The following is a 17,103-nucleotide window of genomic DNA, read 5'->3' as shown; positions in this document are numbered from 1 at the left end:
AGTGCAGCTCTTTTGCACAGGCAGAGTGATTGATCTGCTCCTTTGCTTCCTGATGAAAGAGATTACCTTTGTTCTAGCCATGAGCCCAGCGTCGGGCCTGTTAAATTATCTTCCATGTTCTTTCTCTTTTTGCTGCCATTAGACTTTGTTTTTTTCAAATGATGTCATACCTTCAATGGGCAAAGCATACAGCATTTCATTAAATTCAGAAAAGATAGATCTCACTCATTTTTCTGTACACAGGAATGACCTTTTAGTAGTATATTGATGCTTGAACTCCAATTTGTATGCATCACAATGGAAAATCACTTAATGGCCTGTTCCCGTGATATTTGCGCTGCATCCATGATCTTGTAAAACGTAGCCTGTAGGTTAATACTGGTGCTACTTGTTCATGAGGGTAATCCATAACACTTAAGAGTCCTATCTCTTTAAGTGTTGACCTTTAGAACTGAAACATTTCTGTTTCTAGTTCACAGCCCCCAATGCTCCTTTAAAAAAAACATTTCAAAATCAGGCACCAGATCTCCATGAGGACTTTTAATAGCATAGGTCTATAAAAGCCATCACTGCAATCTTATCCAAAGCAACTTACATCTGAGAGTAGATACACCACAAGCAAGGATCTAGTCACGAGAAAACATCCTGAAAAAGTGCCATAAACAAGTTCAAGTGTGAGTACAACACACACAGATTAATTTACTATTTTACACACATGGGGGTGGCATGGATCAGTGGGTAGAGTGGCTGTCTTGCAACTGAAGGGTTGCCAGTTCGATCCTTGGCCTGTTGTGCTCATGTCAAGGTGTCCCTTGCAGGTATAGTAAAGGTGTTATATAAATACAGACCATTTGCACATGTACTAATTTATGGGTCAAAAAATGATTATGGAACTTTTTGTAACATAGTTCTCAGGTACCATATTTGACATTTTTTGCTGTTTTCAGGCCTAAATTCAACATAACTGAACACAACCAAATACCACATGGCATTTGGACAGAAAGATTCTTTTAAATATTATATTTACAACTGAGTAAAACTGAAATTAAGTTATTTATAATGATATTGTAGTAGACCTGTTGAGATGCGATAAATCCACAATTGACTCACACACTGCTTTATGCTAATTAAGTCAGAAAGCCTTGGAGTCTTGCCTGTCTTTTCTTCAGGAGGAAGTGACATCATGTGGAGCAGGTCGTGTATTTTTTAATTAACATTTTCTTGAGAGGCGTTTTTGTAATGGGCAACTTAGTTGAAAGTGATACAATTTGTTATTTTCTATATAACATTTGATATATTGCCAAAAAAGAAATATTTGTCATGATTATCTCAACTTAAAGAAAAGAACACAATCAAAAAATGTTTGAATAAGCTCATTTTATGATTGTTCAGCTAAATAGAAGGTGGTTGTTATTAAATTTGTTTGGATATTTAATTGACATTTTACTGATATCCAGTCATTCTGTATTAATACGCGTTTGTTTCCATAATAAATAATTATGGAATTTGTAAAGACGTCATCACAATGAACATAAGACTTTTTTTAAAACTTTTAATAAAAATGGATGCAAGCCCCTCAATAATGTATTGACCCTTATACATTCTTGCATGGTTACAGACTACCATGTAGTACTGCATTTTGCCTGCAGACAGCGCCACGATTTCTGCAGTGGTATTTTTTATGTCCATAATGGCTTCCCGTCGGCTGTGTTTCACCCCGGAAGCGTTCCCTTTCTCCTGACACGTAGCAACCGCAACCAAGTGGACAGCGCTCTGGGTAGATTTGTCAAATATCACAGGTAAGAGTTTGCATTGCTGTACTTATTTGGCTCAAGAGTAATGACTGTACAAGGAATGTTTAATGAGATACTAAAGGCAATGCTGACATTACGCGCAAGATATACAAGCGAGATAACTGTTATAGCTAGCATTAGCTAAGCAACTAGCTGCAGAGTTAACGGTACCTTAACCTCCTAAGATTAGTAGCTGCTGCTGTGGTTTTGGCAACATTAGTTTTGTTTGTAGGCGGCGGCGTTTATTAAAACATTTACTGTTTTGCTCGGTTGTTAGTAATAAACTAAGAAAAAGCCACCAATGTGCATTTTTTTCCTTTGGTTTTGGTTGTGAGGCTGACTACGTTAGCTACTTTAGCACAGCTGCATTAAAATGATACGAAGATAGCTAACGTTACTCCTAATCTCGCTAATCACTGCTATAAATAGAGCCACTCTCCTCGGCAGTAGCTTCATAATTATGTACCGGAAAGTAAAACTACTTTTAGAGACGACAACAACTTCGTTAAGTGTTAACTAACTAAACGGTATTTAAGCTACTTATTTGATCGTTGACCGTAAGTTCGCAAGTTGTTGCCCGGTGTGTTTTTTATGGCCATTTCGGAATGCAACGCTCAATAAATTCACTCATTGATGACTGATAGACAAGTTACTCAGAATGCCCAGTTGCTGAAAAGTCTATGTTGTGGTCTCAGGTTTACTTTGTCCTCAGTGGAAGCCACGTACAAAACCCAGATGTGTACCGTTAGTCAAATATGTGTGATAACGCTTTACATTGATTAAATAACAAAATGGTCGATGCTGTTTGTGATAATGTCTGACAGAGGCATTGTTGGTTTGATGATGAAAATTGTTGTTGTTTTTTGTTTTGTTTTGCATCAAGAGAAAGTATAAGGTTGACTTAGTTTGTATTTTTAACTAGACTGTCATACAGCGTAACATTAATTGTTAACCTAACTGCACTTAAGAAGTCAGCATTGTATATTTACAGCAAAGAAAGACTGGTGACATGATCAAGGTAGTTTACAGTGTGCTGTATATAGGTATTGTGTCTGTGTAGACAGCTTAGACTATATACTAAACATAAACAAAAGATGCTTCTGTTTCCTTCCGGCAGAGTGAGAGATGTCGGGGTTTGACAACTTCAACACAGACTTTTACCAGTCTAGTTACAGTGTAGATGACCAAAACCAGGGCGGTTATGGCTACAGTAACACCGAAAACCCCTACAACAAGTAAGTGAAGAAAGCAGCTCCTACCTGTCTCTCTCTCAGTTTTTGAAACATAAAAGAGTGACATTGTTCCTCTTTAAAGTGAAATTTCAAGTTCAAAAAGCTAACCTGCCTCTTTTTTGTTGCCAGTGTCTACACTTCATTTGACATCTTATGAATTGACTTGGTAAACTGTTCTAAGTGGTTATAGGTTAGAAATTTGCAGTGCATTGTTTCTCTCTGTGCTGCATTATTGTAGTAAATACAGAAATAGCCATTTTTTGAAACTTAGATGCTGTAAAATTCATCTAAACCTTTTCTTGAATCAGCTTTGAATGGCATTTAATGTCCTGTTGATTGATATGATTATCTCTTACCTAGGCCTTACGGACAGTATGATTACTCCCAGCCCATGGCTTACTCTTCCCCGGGAATGATGCCGCCCCAGCAGCCGTACACAGGACAAATCTTCCAGCCCACACAGACGTACACTCCATCCCAATCACAGTCTATGTACAGTAGCAGCTTTGATGACGAACCGCCGCTGCTAGAAGGTAGGCTAAGCACACCTTGGAAGCCGTGACCTCTACATTTTTGCAGACGGCTTGTTTTGTGATCATATTTTCTATTTCTTTTTCGTCTTTCCACATCAATTGCATCCAATCGGGTGACTGTGGATATCGCAAGATGTGTATCATTGTTGCACTGTTTACCTGCAATTGTACAATTTCATTTAGCAGACGCTTTTATCCAAAGCGACGTACATCTGAGAGTAGATACAACACAAGGATCTAGTCAGGAGAAAACAACCTGGACAAGTTTACCAACCTTTGGAATAATTTTAAACCACTTTTAAAGGGACAACAGTTGAATTCCTGAAATATTTAAGCTTGATTTTCTTCTTCAAATCATCATTTCTGCTGTATCACCTCTAGGACAGCAACCTAGGAACTGTTTCTTTAGGCGTGAAATTAAGGGTTCGGTCACCTGCTGCAGCTACTTGCAGAGTCAGAGAATCTCAGAGCTGAATCAAAGGCTGGGTACCTGCCAAAGTGACTGCCTAATTGGCAGACCTGACTTTTCCACAGTTTTGCTTTATTTATTTTTCTTACAGGTTTGTAAAATACTTTCATTGTCATACATTTTGCAATTTTAAAATGACTATAGCATTCATAGAAATATACTTTTTTTTAGTGCTGTAGTGTGTTCTGACTTGTTTTCAGTAATGAGTTAAAAAAAATACTTACCTCACGTTATAAAGTTAGAATCTGGTATATCCACTGACACTAAGTCATAGCAATGGAATGTCGTTAAAAAATACTCAATGGTGTCACTGCTTACAAAGTGACATTTGACACTCCTAGCCTTTCTCTTTTATTGTATTCTCTATTAGTCTGAACTGTACTTTTGTTCCTAAGTTGTCCATAAATTTGCTTTTCCTCGTTGTACATCCTCAATAAAAACCTAACCTGATCTGCTTTTGCCTCAAAGTAAACCTATGATTTGATACTAAAGCCTCAAAATATGGAGCAGATGAAGTAGATGCTCCTGTTGACATTTAATTTGTCAGGCTTGGTGACAGAATGACAGCCGGAGTAAATGCTCTGACACCATGGAAATGTTGATCAACCCAGTTCACACTTGTAATGCAGAAATGAGGTAAAGACTCACCTCAAGGCTATTTTCAAGTCCAGAAATCACACTTCTGCCACAGGGAGAGTTGTTCCTTTTGTCTTCACCCACAAAGCTGCGTTAATGTAGGAAATGGAATTGCGTTGCTTTTTTCTCTTATTATCCCTTTTCTTTAATACCTTTGTATGGTTATATGCTGTAATTATTTTCTGCCAAGTGTGCTTGTTCACAGTTCTAGTATTCTATTTATGTGTATGTTTTCTGTGTCTTCTCTTAGAATTAGGAATTAATTTTGATCACATCTGGCAGAAGACTCTGACAGTTCTCCATCCAATGAAAGTAGCAGACGGAAGCATCATGAATGAGACGGACCTGGCTGGCCCTATGGTTTTCTGTTTGGCTTTTGGGGCAACACTTCTCCTGGTAAATCGTTTGATTAATTCTGTAAAATTAATTCAATTAGCAAATATATATCCATATATTTATAAAGAACAGTGTGGGTATTTTACCACAGTGTCTGAAGCTAAGACACAAAAAAAATTGGAACGATACACATAAAAGACATCACATTTAATATTTTATACCAAGTCCCTTGCTGTTAATGACTGTCTGATATGTTTGACCTATAGATATCTCCAGACACTTTGTATCTTCAGATTGAGATCAGGTGATTGAGTAGCCTTCACTCCCAGCCCACCTCATTTCAGTGAAATCATTAATGTCACTGTTTTGATATGTCTCTGATAAATTCTTGCTTTTTTAGCCTCATTATTATCTTTCATGGTCAACTGTTTACTCATTACATTGATGGACAGCTCCACCTCAGTGTAAATGGAAACCCTCAATCAACTGTGAGCCATGTGGATGTTTACTTAACTAATGTTGAAAAAAGAACACACCGCCGCCTAGTGGCAAAGTATCCAACTACTTTTTAACACTGTACATTAGAAGGGATAAATCTTGCACAGAGTTCTTTCTATGTCAGAGTATGCCCACTCAAATTAAATCACTTGCGTCTATTGTTTTATTTCAGATTGACTGAGCAAAAGCCGTGCCCCTAATTGTCCACTTTCTTCCTGTTCACAGTCAGGTAAAATCCAGTTTGGTTACGTGTACGGCATCAGTGCTATCGGCTGCCTTGGCATGTACTGCCTGCTCAACCTTATGAGTATGACGGGTGTGTCCTTCGGCTGTGTGGCCAGCGTGCTGGGATACTGCCTCCTCCCCATGATCCTTCTGTCCAGCTTTGGAGTTCTTTTTTCTTTACAGTGAGTACACCAGGAAACAATAAAGTTAATGTATGTTAATATGCATTAAATTTATTATGACACAATCAATGGGTTATATTTATCCATAGACCACAGTACTGGACAGTATCTAGCACTATAGAATTCTAATAGTATAGTTCAGGGGTCACTAACTGGCGGACCGCGGTCTGGATCTGGACTCAGACACCATCTCATACAGATCCAGACCTGTAATCAGTAAATCGTAATGGGATTTTAAATTTGACCGGTTGCTATTTTACCAGCTCACCTTTTCCAGTGTTTATGACATTGATTTTCAGCTCAGGAAACACATGAGTTCAGTCAGTGAAGTCTCCACATTGCAGCCGTAAAACATCACAGCTCTGCATTCAGAAAACAGTTGAGAGGTGGGGGACAGGTGAAAGGAGGAAAAATAAATGAAGCGACACCGGGACGAAGAAGCTTTCTCAACTATGAACATAATCACCATTAAATATAATTCCACACTCACCAATGAGCTCCTCTAAATGTGTTTGAGAACGGCCCTGACACCATTCAGGCCACGATTCAAAACACTGACAGGACAAACTGCAGCTCAGTTTTCCCGTTAAACAGCAGGGGTGTAAGGGGAGTGATATAAGGCAGAAAAAAATCTAAAAATATTCAACTATTTAATTTTTTTGAGATTTAGGTGTTAAAGACGTACATAAGTTGGTTCAGGTTGTTCAGGGATTATTTTTTCAAGTTCTGCACTTTATTTTAAGATGTAGTTATTTCAAAAGTTATTTATTAACAAATGTCAAAATGTTTTTGAACCGTAGTGAATTTATTTGATTTGACGATCAGTTATTGATCACATGCAGATGTGAATAAAACTACTAGGTTATGTCAACATATATCACACTAATTCAAGTTAGAAATTATGATGTTCCGGACTTTTGCTGTAATATTTTTTCTCTGACTGGACCGCTTTGAATTTTGGCTGAATACCCCTGTTATAGTTCAACTGCAAACTAAACATTTGTGTGTGCTTTCTGTATGTGTAGCACCATGTAACTTATGGAGAGTGTTTTATAGGAGTATCACATGAATAAATGTACATTTATTGAAACATTTATTTATTTAATGTTGTATAAACAGCTGGTAATTTAAATAGCTGTTAAGACTAACTTCCTTCTTGCTTCTTCTCCTCTTCAGGGGCATGATGGGAGTCATACTAACAGCAGCAATCATTGGCTGGTGTAGTCTCTCAGCCTCAAAGATCTTCATCTCGGCGTTGGCAATGGATGGGCAGCAGCTGTTAGTTGCTTACCCCTGCGCTCTGCTATATGGAGTCTTTGCCCTCATCTCTGTCTTCTGAAAAAAAAAAAAAAAACATAAAATTGAGCAACAGTTCAAAGTAACTGTTCCCCATTTCTGTAATTTCAGTTTAATTAGCATCAGTGTAGTGCTTGGCTACTTACACTGTTTCTACAGAAAAATGGCACCGAGGGTTTTTTATTAACAAGGCTTTACATGTCACGTCTCTTCAACTTGCTTCCTTCATGCATCCTATAGGTGAGGACTGTCAAATAAGATGATTGATGGTGAAAAATAACTTTCCTGTGGACTTTGCTGAGCCTCGGAGGTTTTAGTTCAGTCCTGTTCTTTAAAGGGCATGAAGGGGAGGAAAGACAGCCAAAAAAACAATAATTGAATTTGGACACAGGTGGGAAAATATTCTTAATTTTTCCAGAAGATAATCAACCCTACAACCAGTGAAAATGATGATTTTTTTTTTTGTGAGAGCCTTCTCTTACCCATAGATTCTACTACAGCAGGACTAAGGGAAACACCCACTCTCATTCTGCACAAGACTACAGTAATTCATTCGATAAAATGGGAGTGGTCTCCTTTTTTTCTCCAGGACTGAGGAGCCTCGAGCCCTGTTGTCTGTGTAGTCATCTTCACCAGAAACACAGCTGCTCTTCGATATCTTATGTATTTTATTCTATTCTTTTCAGATTCATTTGACTTTTGATGCCTTTCATGAAGACACGACTACAGTTTGCACAGAGGCACCGTTCTAATTGTCAAAACCAAGCAAATTTTGTGAGATACTGAGGATAAACAGTCTAAAAGATACTGTTCGTGTCACGATGCAGGCGTGTCTGTTTAGATTTGTCGTCGGTTAAATCCCTTACATTTGTTAAACCTTTATTTTGGAGACGGCTACCTTTGTATGCTTTGATGTGTCATCTGTTGTTTTTGTCTTCTCATGCACATTAAAGTTGTTTTTGAAGGTCATCTGCGTTGTGATTAAATGGTACACTATATGGTCAAGGTGATAATTGTAAGAAGTTGTATAGAGTCTATAAAAATAGACTAACATTATTTGGATATTTAGCTCTGTTTGTAGTGTAGCAGAAGAAAGGCCGGGCAGCGCTGAAAGAACCGAGTGTATGATGCATGATGACAGGTTTCAACAACCGGCACAGGTTTTATAACATCGGCTTGGTAGATCAAAGGAAGTAATCTCCCTGCTTTGATCCACACTATTGTTATTTTTTATTGCTTCTTAGGTTTCTTCAGTGTTTGGTTTGTATTTGTATGAACAGCGCATGTCGATGATTTCTCTGTGGACATTCGCCTCCAGCGCTAAACTTCAGTCAAATGAGAGCAACGTCAACCGTCATGTTGCGTACAGTGATGTGTGGAGGAGATTTGAAAACCCACATTGGAACCAAACTTACTTTAAAACATTGAAAATGCAAGAACTCATCTGCATTATGCTTGAATTTTAAATAGTTCAATGGAACACATCTTTCTTTTTTTTTTTTGCTTTTTTTTTTGCTTTTCTGGGTTTTCTTTGCACTAACATACAAAATACACACACACACAGGGGTCTCTTTAAATGGCTGATAACACACTTAAGAGAATGAATAATTCAAAAAACAAAAATTGAGTGCTTTTCTATTCCAACAATCTCACAATGAAGGAGATACCCTGCAGTTCAAGCAGTGTGCTCTCACATGCTACTCTTTCCTATAGCCACGTGCTTGTATGTGCGTTTTGTGTGTCAGTTTAAAAAAATCAACCTGTATCTTTGTGTCATTTTGATTCTAATAATGTCTGAGATGCTCCACATTTGTCTGCAGCTGTGCCTCTTAGCTCCACTGATGTCAGATGCATCTTGACTCTGACTGCGGTGAGAACTGTTCTGACGTTCTCACATTTTCAAGGAACTTGAAGCATCCTCGGTGTAGGGGTACTTTGCACAGTTTGTCAGGTTTCGCTCTCTTGCATCTGGGTTCACTCAAAGGCTTGACACATTCTCACATTTCCCCCTGTTGGTTTTAGAGATGGTATATATTCAATGCCATGCATTATCTGTCTACACTAAATTAAAATTCCTCTTCAGTCATTCATTAAACCCACAGAAAATCATTTGTGTATCAATGTTACATGTAGAAGTTTTTTTGCAATGAAAATGATAGCTTCCTGTCCGAAAATGACATCTCTTTTGCTGAAGCTGGAGCACACCAGACCATCCACAACTCTGCTTAAACACTGTAAAACTTCACTATCCTACACAATGAATATTTTAATAATTGAGTAGTCCAGCCATACATGTTCAAATCAGAAGCTGATTTTCTGTAGTCACCCTGGGTTTCCAACATTTTTTAGTGGATACTCAAATGAGAAAACTTTTACATGTAAGACATTCTGTGCATTCCTGTAATGTTTGGGGAATGAAAAAATATCTCTCTTCCTATTTGTAAAGTAGTTCCTTTAGATTTTTGAATATTCCATTTAAAATTAATTTTGCACTGAAGTTATTTCTTTTTGGTTTGAAATGAAAAAAATGCAGTTAGGTTATCCATGGAATATAGAGGTACTGAGAGACACCGAAAACAACAACAGGATGCATGAATGTACAAATCTTGACTGGAGTCAGACAGTTGGTGGAACAAACTGAAAGAGCAGAAATACAAGTAAAACAAAGAGAAGCTGTGCTTTCTTGTTTCCGCCACATCTTGAAACACTTCCACTGAAGCACCTCCAGATGACAGTGTTGAGTCACTGTATTTACGGCTGTATTCTTCAGTGACTCCAGCTTCATAATTCCCCTGGAGCAATGACTGCATCCCTACCTCTTTTTTTTTTCCTTTAGTCATCGGGAAATTTATGTCTCACTGTGGACCAGATCAGCCTGTGTGAGGAGCTTCAGCCAAACCCACCCAGATCAGACCGTTACAATGGTTGCTTGTTTACACATTTGCTGGTTCTCTGCTTGGTTGCTTAGTTAGTATTCTGTATCTCATTATCTTACATAACACAGCATAATATGCCATTTGATGGACACGTTTATTGAAATGCCTCGAATAAGTGATATAGCCAGTGTATTTCACCATAGGAACCATAGAAGTCCACAATTTTGTTCCTTTCAATGCCTATTGCCTATTAAACCGATTACATAAAAGAAAAAAAATTGAAATTTTGCCATAAATTGATGCTAATATTGTATGGAATCACAGGAGTGCCATAATAAAAGATAAATCTGTTTAAAAAATAAGGAAATAAATGTGTAAATATAAAGAGGATTAAATAGAAAATCTGTTAAAAAATAAGGAAATAAATGTGTAAATATAAAGAGGAATAAATTAAAAATGAATTAAAAATGTGTTTGTTTTTTAGTGGGTTTTTTTTCAGGTATTGACTACTCACTTGGACAGAAAGCCCCGCCCAAAGGCATTTGATTGACAGCTCAGTCCATCAAGTAAAAGCAAAATGGAAAAAGCAATGATAAAATGGAAAAACATCAGGAAGAAACAAAGCGGAAAAAGAAAAGCAAAGACAAAATTTACCTTTGTATTTCCATATTTTTTAATTAATAATTTTTTTCTATTTATTCCTCTTTATATTTACACATTTATTTCCTTATTTTTTAACAGATTTTTTAAACTTAATCTTTTATTTATTTCTTCTTCTATTTACAAATTTATTTTCCTTTTTTTAATAACATATTTATCTTTTATTATGGCACTCCTGTGATTCCATAATATCAATACTCACACAAACAAATACACAATAATCTCTTGTACTAGTGTTACTCTTGTATCTGCTGCTACTGCAAGTAGAATGCAACTAACCGCGACAAATATCATCACCTACGATTTGTTTAAGGGAAAGCTGAGTGCTCTGCTTGTCTCTGGGGAATGAAGGCCACCAAAGTGTTATGTCATCTAATGGAGGATAATCTCCCCTCCATCTGGATGGCCTGGGCCACAGTCTGTCCTGCCCAGCAAGCAGGCCTGGCTGACCAGTGACAAGCAGCTAATGATGAAAGCGTCTCCTGCTCTGGTTGAAAGAGAGTCATGGAGTGAGGCAAGCTGTAGGGATGGAGAAAACAGAGAGAAGTTTTGCTGACGAATAAAAAAGGCAAAAACTATCAGAATCCTTGTGAAGTGAAAACATATTCTGTTATGAATGACAAATCTAATGAATCACAGTATATGTTAGTAATGATTGCATTTAGTGTTCACGTAGCCTAAACATTCAGTGATTGCAGCTGAAAATGTCATTTGTTAATACTAACTATAAAAATAGAGGTACATTGGATGTTAGTTTTCTCAGTGTCATATGTTTTAATAAAATACAGGAAATTAATATATTGTATTTTATATATCTATATATCTATAACAGTTAAGATTTTACAGATTTTTATTTTATTTTTTATTTTTTTACAGTTTCTTTTCTGAGGAAAAATAGTCACAGAGGAAATGAGTCACTTTTTACTTTGTTTAGAATAAACAGGAAGAAAAAAAATCTGATTGGTTAGCATGACCAGCACTGACCTGCATGGAAAGAAATGCATGATTTAAAATTCAAAGGCTTAAGGTTCGTGCAGCGTTTATAATTTTGCTAAATTACTTTTAGAGAGTTAATGCAATTTATGATTTTATTCATCTTTGGCATACAAGAATACCTTAAAAACAAGAAAAGGAAATGAATCACAAAATGTAAAAAGAAACCCAAAACCTTAAAATAATGTCTGAAAACAAGTAGGATGGAGTTTCATTTATTACCTCCTGCACACTACACATCCGTACATTTCATACCTTGCCATTTCCTAATTGCTTTAACCTTATGCTTATATACATCCAAAGAAATCCCTCTTTTTCTTGTACATTTTCAAAGTAATGACCGGTTAAAACCAGCACACAGGATATTTGTCAGTGTGGGATTGTCATTTTTTTCTGCCTTAACAGAAGCATTACACAGGTTACTTTAAAATATTTGCTTCCCTCCACTCTCCTTTTTTGAAAAGGTATTATGACTTGCTCAAATGCTTTATCAGAGGTGAGAAAGTGCTTATGTTTTTTAATAAGGTGAACAGCAGCAGATGTAGCTGGAGAGGATGACAGATGTGGCCTGTGTGGGCGACACACTCCAAAAAGCCTGGCAGCACCGAGGCTGATTAGGATGTTATCTTCAGAGACGGGCCAGACGAGCGACAGGTGGAAATGTAACGATTGGTATTCAGCAACGCAGCAGCGCCTTTTAATGCATCTGCAAAGCCAACAGCACATGAATATTCACTGAGCAACTGTTAGCAAAGCACTGAGTGTGATTTGCTCCTGCACTTCATTAGGCTAATTGTCCCCCCTCATTGCACTGTGGACTCTTCTAACAGTTGATTCAGAACTCAATGAACTAATGCAAACACTGCAAGGGATGATCAGCAGAGTCCGGCTGAAGGGAAATGAGTGATGTGTGTGAGTGTACATCAGTGCATGCTCATGTGTATTTATGAATGGGTGTGAATGTAACGTGTGTGCCAGCACTGCTGTTCAAGCATTACACGTTATGGAAGTGCATCTGTGTACGTGCAGTATGTTTGTGTGTTTGTGTGCACGCAGGAACTTGTCATTCCCAGTGTGGAAGATCATTTTAAAGATGTTGATAAGCAAATACTTGCATAAGCAAAAAACACAGATATAGAAGCGCACATGTATGACACATATCTTCAGTGCTTTTCCATATTCAAACAAATATAAGCATGTGCAATAGCACATACAAAAAGAATCTGAGCTGCATACTGCCACTTGCATGTTGCTTCTCTTGCCATTTTGAAACACTCTGACCTTATTTTCTTATATTGTAGTTTAAGAGCACGCTATGCCATGCAAAAATTAAAGAAATATCATGTAGTCTGACTTTACTGTTGCTGTACCAAAGTTTTGTCAAAACAGTAATTAAATCTACACTAATATTTGTTTAATATTGCTTTACTTTCATGATTGTAATGATTTGTTTGGGATTCATTCTGGACAAATGTGTACAACTTCTGCATTTTCTATTTTTAATCAACAACAAATTCTGTTTTTGCCGTTTTGTTTTTTTATTCTTTTTCCCTCTCCTGAGACACCATTCCACTTTTTGAAAAACACCTACTTTCTCACTGAACTCTCTGTCCTCACCTACTACAATCCAGAGGAGATACTTTCCCCTTCTTAGTGATTTTCCAAACCAACCTCTCCACCGTCTTCTCTCCAGTTTCTACAAAGTGTGTTTTTGCAGTAGCAGGTATCTCTGATTGGGTTTGTGAAAGTGCTGTCATCTCTAGCAAAATGGAGTTTTCAGTGTGAAAACATAAAAGTAAAAAATTATGAAGGGATCATCAGAGGGTTTTTCCTTTGTGAGGACTAAAATCCAAACAGGGGAATAAAAAAATGTTAAACTGGAGAATTTGTACAACAAAGCTGCATTATTATGGAGCATTTATACCCACAACAATTTAGCTTTGGCATGCATAGTAATAAGAAATACTGGATTACTTTAAAATATATTCAATGCCCGAAGCCCTTGTGAATGGATTTCAGTGTCCACTCTGCACAGTGGAATTAGCTTCAGATTGGAGCAGCTGCAGGGACTGGATGCCCATCTGTTTGTGCGGGAGGTGTTCTTATTCAATTTGCATGACAAGAGAATAATAACCAAGAATATCAGCTCACCACAGCAAGCAGCAACTCAGTCGGCTGACGTCATTCCATATTTGTGCTTTCATTAGCAGAGTTGTGAGTCATTGTTTATATTCTGTTCCTATGCTTTTTGCTTTGTCTTTTTTCCCTGGAACTTTTGCCCAGATGTTAATGGTAGCTACACACTAACAAATCAGGCTGACAGAGGTGAATTTCCTCACTGTGTTGGACTGGGGTGAATCAGTCAGCATGGCATACAGAATCCCAAAGGTGAAAGTTGAAATTAATCGATATGCAGAATATTATTTCTAAAATGACAGAATTTTTGCATTTTAACCCCATAAGACACACTAAAATTGGCCTGAAACTTGAAATTGTACATAGAACACACCTCGTTCCATACATTTTGTGGATACAGACTGGCAGTAAAAAGCCAGTAATGCTCATCCATATTTTAAGTTCCGTAGCTAAAAATGTTGGCATTATTTAGGAGCTAGAGATAACATCGTGGTCATCGTTTCAAGAGCCGTGCGCTCAATAGTTAAAAGTAGCACATGCCATGGCAGCAGCGATAGCTTGAACCACTCTCTCCTCCATCCAGGAACCTGGAAGTAATTGGCTGCATGTTGCAGAGCTGCACAGGGATCTATGGACCCCCTATTGCAACTCAAAGAAAAGAGCTCGAGCGGAAGAAAAAATCTTGACAGGGACCTTGTGTAACCTTGTGGCCTTAATTTTTTATAAATATAGCTGGGTGATACAAATGTTGGGTTAGATATAGAATAAACATATAGAATAAAAACTAAGGATGAGATAGGGAGAGAATTATAGAAATTCCAGAAGAAAAGAGACAAAAACAAAGAAACAAAGATCAACAAAAAAATATTTTAAAGGTTGAATAATGTGGCATCAACTGCCACCAATGGATTATGTCATAACATGTGCAGCAAGAACATCTTGTTACCTTGGCATCAGAAATTAATTTCAGACAAACAGAAAAAAAATAGTGTGATAAATAGGGATAAAATGATCTTCTGCAACTCTATTGTCCTTTAGCTACTATTTTAATACAACCTATGTCCAACTGTATCTAGTTATGTGTCTTGCCATCTATACCTAAACCTCATGGTGAAATGTAAACAGCTAAGCAGCTCCTGCTAGCCATTTGTTTCGACTACGACAAAGAACATTTACTATTCAGACACGGCGCCTCATTAAAGCATGTGCGCTGGGGTTGAAAAGATACTGCACAATGAGTGGAGAGATTCCAAACTGTAGTGGAAACACTGCCAGGCAGCTGGCATTCGCTGGACAACTGGGCACCTCGTTTCAGACGAAACACATGTCAATGGACTTCCTGTCAGTCGAGTTTTCTAACAAGTTGACTAAGTTGTTGCTGTAGTGATATTCATTTGTGAATGTGGGGTTCGTTATGTGTTTATATGTAGTACCAAAATAACGTGGTGTGCATGGACATGCAGAGCTGCTCTCCACCGTATGTGCATGTGTTTGAATAAAAATACATAAGGGTTTAGCTCAGTGATGGAAATAAAAAAGCTTCATTATGAAGCACATTGCGCTGCTTTCCCCCCACAGTGAAGTATTCTTCTCACTGCATTCCACTTAACCGGTGCAAGGACACTAATTAATGTGGAGAGACACTGCTTAAGTCCCTGATATTTAGTGAGTAATATAATGTAGTGAAGTGCAAACTAATTATACTCAGGATCTTGGCATACAATGTTCTAAAAGTGTGGGTTTTTTTTTTTTTGTTTTAGTTGTTGTTGCTGCTTTTTTGTCTGTCTATTTGTCTGTATTTGTTTTCTGTGTTGCTTGTATCCACCATGACAGTTTTCCCAGCACCTTTTTTCTAATATGACAGGGACCTAATTTGGGAAATATTAACCATGCCTGTAGCACAGCAGGTCTTATTTTTAAGAAACAGAAAATAGGACTACATAGTAAAATATTAATTTAGCAGCAGATGTGTAAATTAGCACCAAAATATACACAATCCAGCTCATATTTATGCAGCCTTATCTACAAATAAGGAACAATCTAACATTAGAGGGAGCTGAAATTTTTGGAAAAAAATGATTTGACATAACTGAACTTGAAGTGAACATTGCTCTTAAAAAGTCCGAACAGTATGAGTGACTAAATGCACATTGCATTACTGTAACTACATGTTAATTTTTTTAACGCATCTTAAAGTAGTTTCCTTTTAGAACTCAGAAATATCACTACATCCAGCGTGCACATATTATTATGTGACTATCCCAAAAATACTACAGCTGACAGGTTTGATATACTAGCTGTAACTCCTGCAGGCCCTGCTATGTCTTTTTGCTCTGTCATTCTGCTCTGCTACCACGCTCCAGCTGTAACACTGCTGAAAAAAAACCTCGTTGCGTTTTATAAGCGTGATGTCTGATGATGTCACCTCAGAAATGCTTTGTGAAGAAAGTAATCCCCATGTGTTCTGCAACTTTGTTTTGTGAAATCAGTTGTTGGCCTCAAATTCCCCTTCCAGTGGGTTTTCTATTTCTGCTGTGGGACGTTTAGAACAGTGACAGAGGCCTTATTTCTGCCAGGGATCATGATTCCATGAAGCTACTTTGACTGTCAGTGGGGTCTTTGGATTGTCATGTTTGCTTCGATTCAGTGTCTTTGCTTGTTTGTTTGTTTTTTGCTGGTGTGCTGGCATGAGCTACGGAAAATAAATGCTATATAAATAAAACATATTATTGTAGGCCTATTTATCAGCTTAATAGGGATGTAAACATGACTGTTGTGTTGCACATTCACATGCTGTAATTATTGCACTGTAATTTTGCCTTCATGGCAAGCTGGGGTAGTTTTGGCCACACGTATATGGAAAAGTCACATTCATACTCTATTAATGCTACATTCATAAGAAAAAACTGTCTTAACCAAAACATAACATTATAATCTATATGTATGTATGTATGATAAAATCACTATACTATTGCAGATAAATTGCTCAGTTCACTGGAAATGCAGCACTGTGCATAAACTAAAGGCTTAGACATGCTTCCATCACACTATAACTTCAGTTATGCATCAGATAAAACCCCAATATTTCTCAGTTTATTGCAGTTTCAATGTAGTTAACTGTTAAATCAAATTGTTCATTTTTTTTAAAGAAGCTTCAATCTGTTTTAGTGTGTGAAGCTTTTGTACAGCACTGCATATTCTTTTCCATTGTTGGAGGTGTTTTTTCTAGCAAATGGCC

The 17,103-nt window shown here is 37.3% G+C and overlaps 1 protein-coding gene across 3 annotated transcripts; it reads left to right on the top strand.

Annotated features, from left to right (window-relative positions):
* The first annotated feature begins 1,656 nt into the window (after positions 1-1,656).
* yipf5 (Yip1 domain family, member 5) lies at positions 1,657-8,169 on the top strand. 3 transcript variants are annotated; one of them, XM_022216285.2, is made up of 6 exons: positions 1,657-1,799; positions 2,911-3,028; positions 3,386-3,558; positions 4,914-5,059; positions 5,723-5,904; positions 7,081-8,169. In XM_022216285.2, exons 2-6 carry the CDS (start codon positions 2,919-2,921, stop codon positions 7,241-7,243), a joined length of 774 nt encoding a protein of 257 aa, XP_022071977.1. In that variant the 5' UTR covers positions 1,657-1,799; positions 2,911-2,918; the 3' UTR covers positions 7,244-8,169. The 3 variants fall into 3 exon arrangements, with proteins under 3 accessions (XP_022071977.1, XP_022071976.1, XP_051793690.1); XM_022216284.2 differs by having other exon boundaries at positions 1,677-1,799; positions 2,908-3,028; XM_051937730.1 differs by having other exon boundaries at positions 1,716-1,799; positions 2,888-3,028.
* Positions 8,170-17,103: the final 8,934 nt, after the last annotated feature.

The sequence above is a fragment of the Acanthochromis polyacanthus genome, chromosome 17 (assembly GCF_021347895.1).
Source record: "Acanthochromis polyacanthus isolate Apoly-LR-REF ecotype Palm Island chromosome 17, KAUST_Apoly_ChrSc, whole genome shotgun sequence".
In the NCBI taxonomy this organism is placed as follows: Eukaryota; Metazoa; Chordata; class Actinopteri; family Pomacentridae; genus Acanthochromis; species Acanthochromis polyacanthus.
The sequence above is the reverse complement of the archived record's forward strand: the minus strand, read 5'-3'. Positions and strand labels throughout refer to the sequence as shown.

What these genes read in the sequence shown, in the direction of transcription:
- yipf5 (XM_022216285.2), top strand. Translation starts at nt 2,919, where the DNA reads ATGTCGGGGTTTGACAACTTCAACACAGACTTTTACCAGTCTAGTTAC. An exon ending in CGAACCGCCGCTGCTAGAAG is followed by an intron (nt 3,559 to 4,913) that starts GTAGGCTAAGCA and finishes GTCTTCTCTTAG; the next exon opens with AATTAGGAATTAATTTTGAT. An exon ending in TTGGGGCAACACTTCTCCTG is followed by an intron (nt 5,060 to 5,722) that starts GTAAATCGTTTG and finishes TCCTGTTCACAG; the next exon opens with TCAGGTAAAATCCAGTTTGG.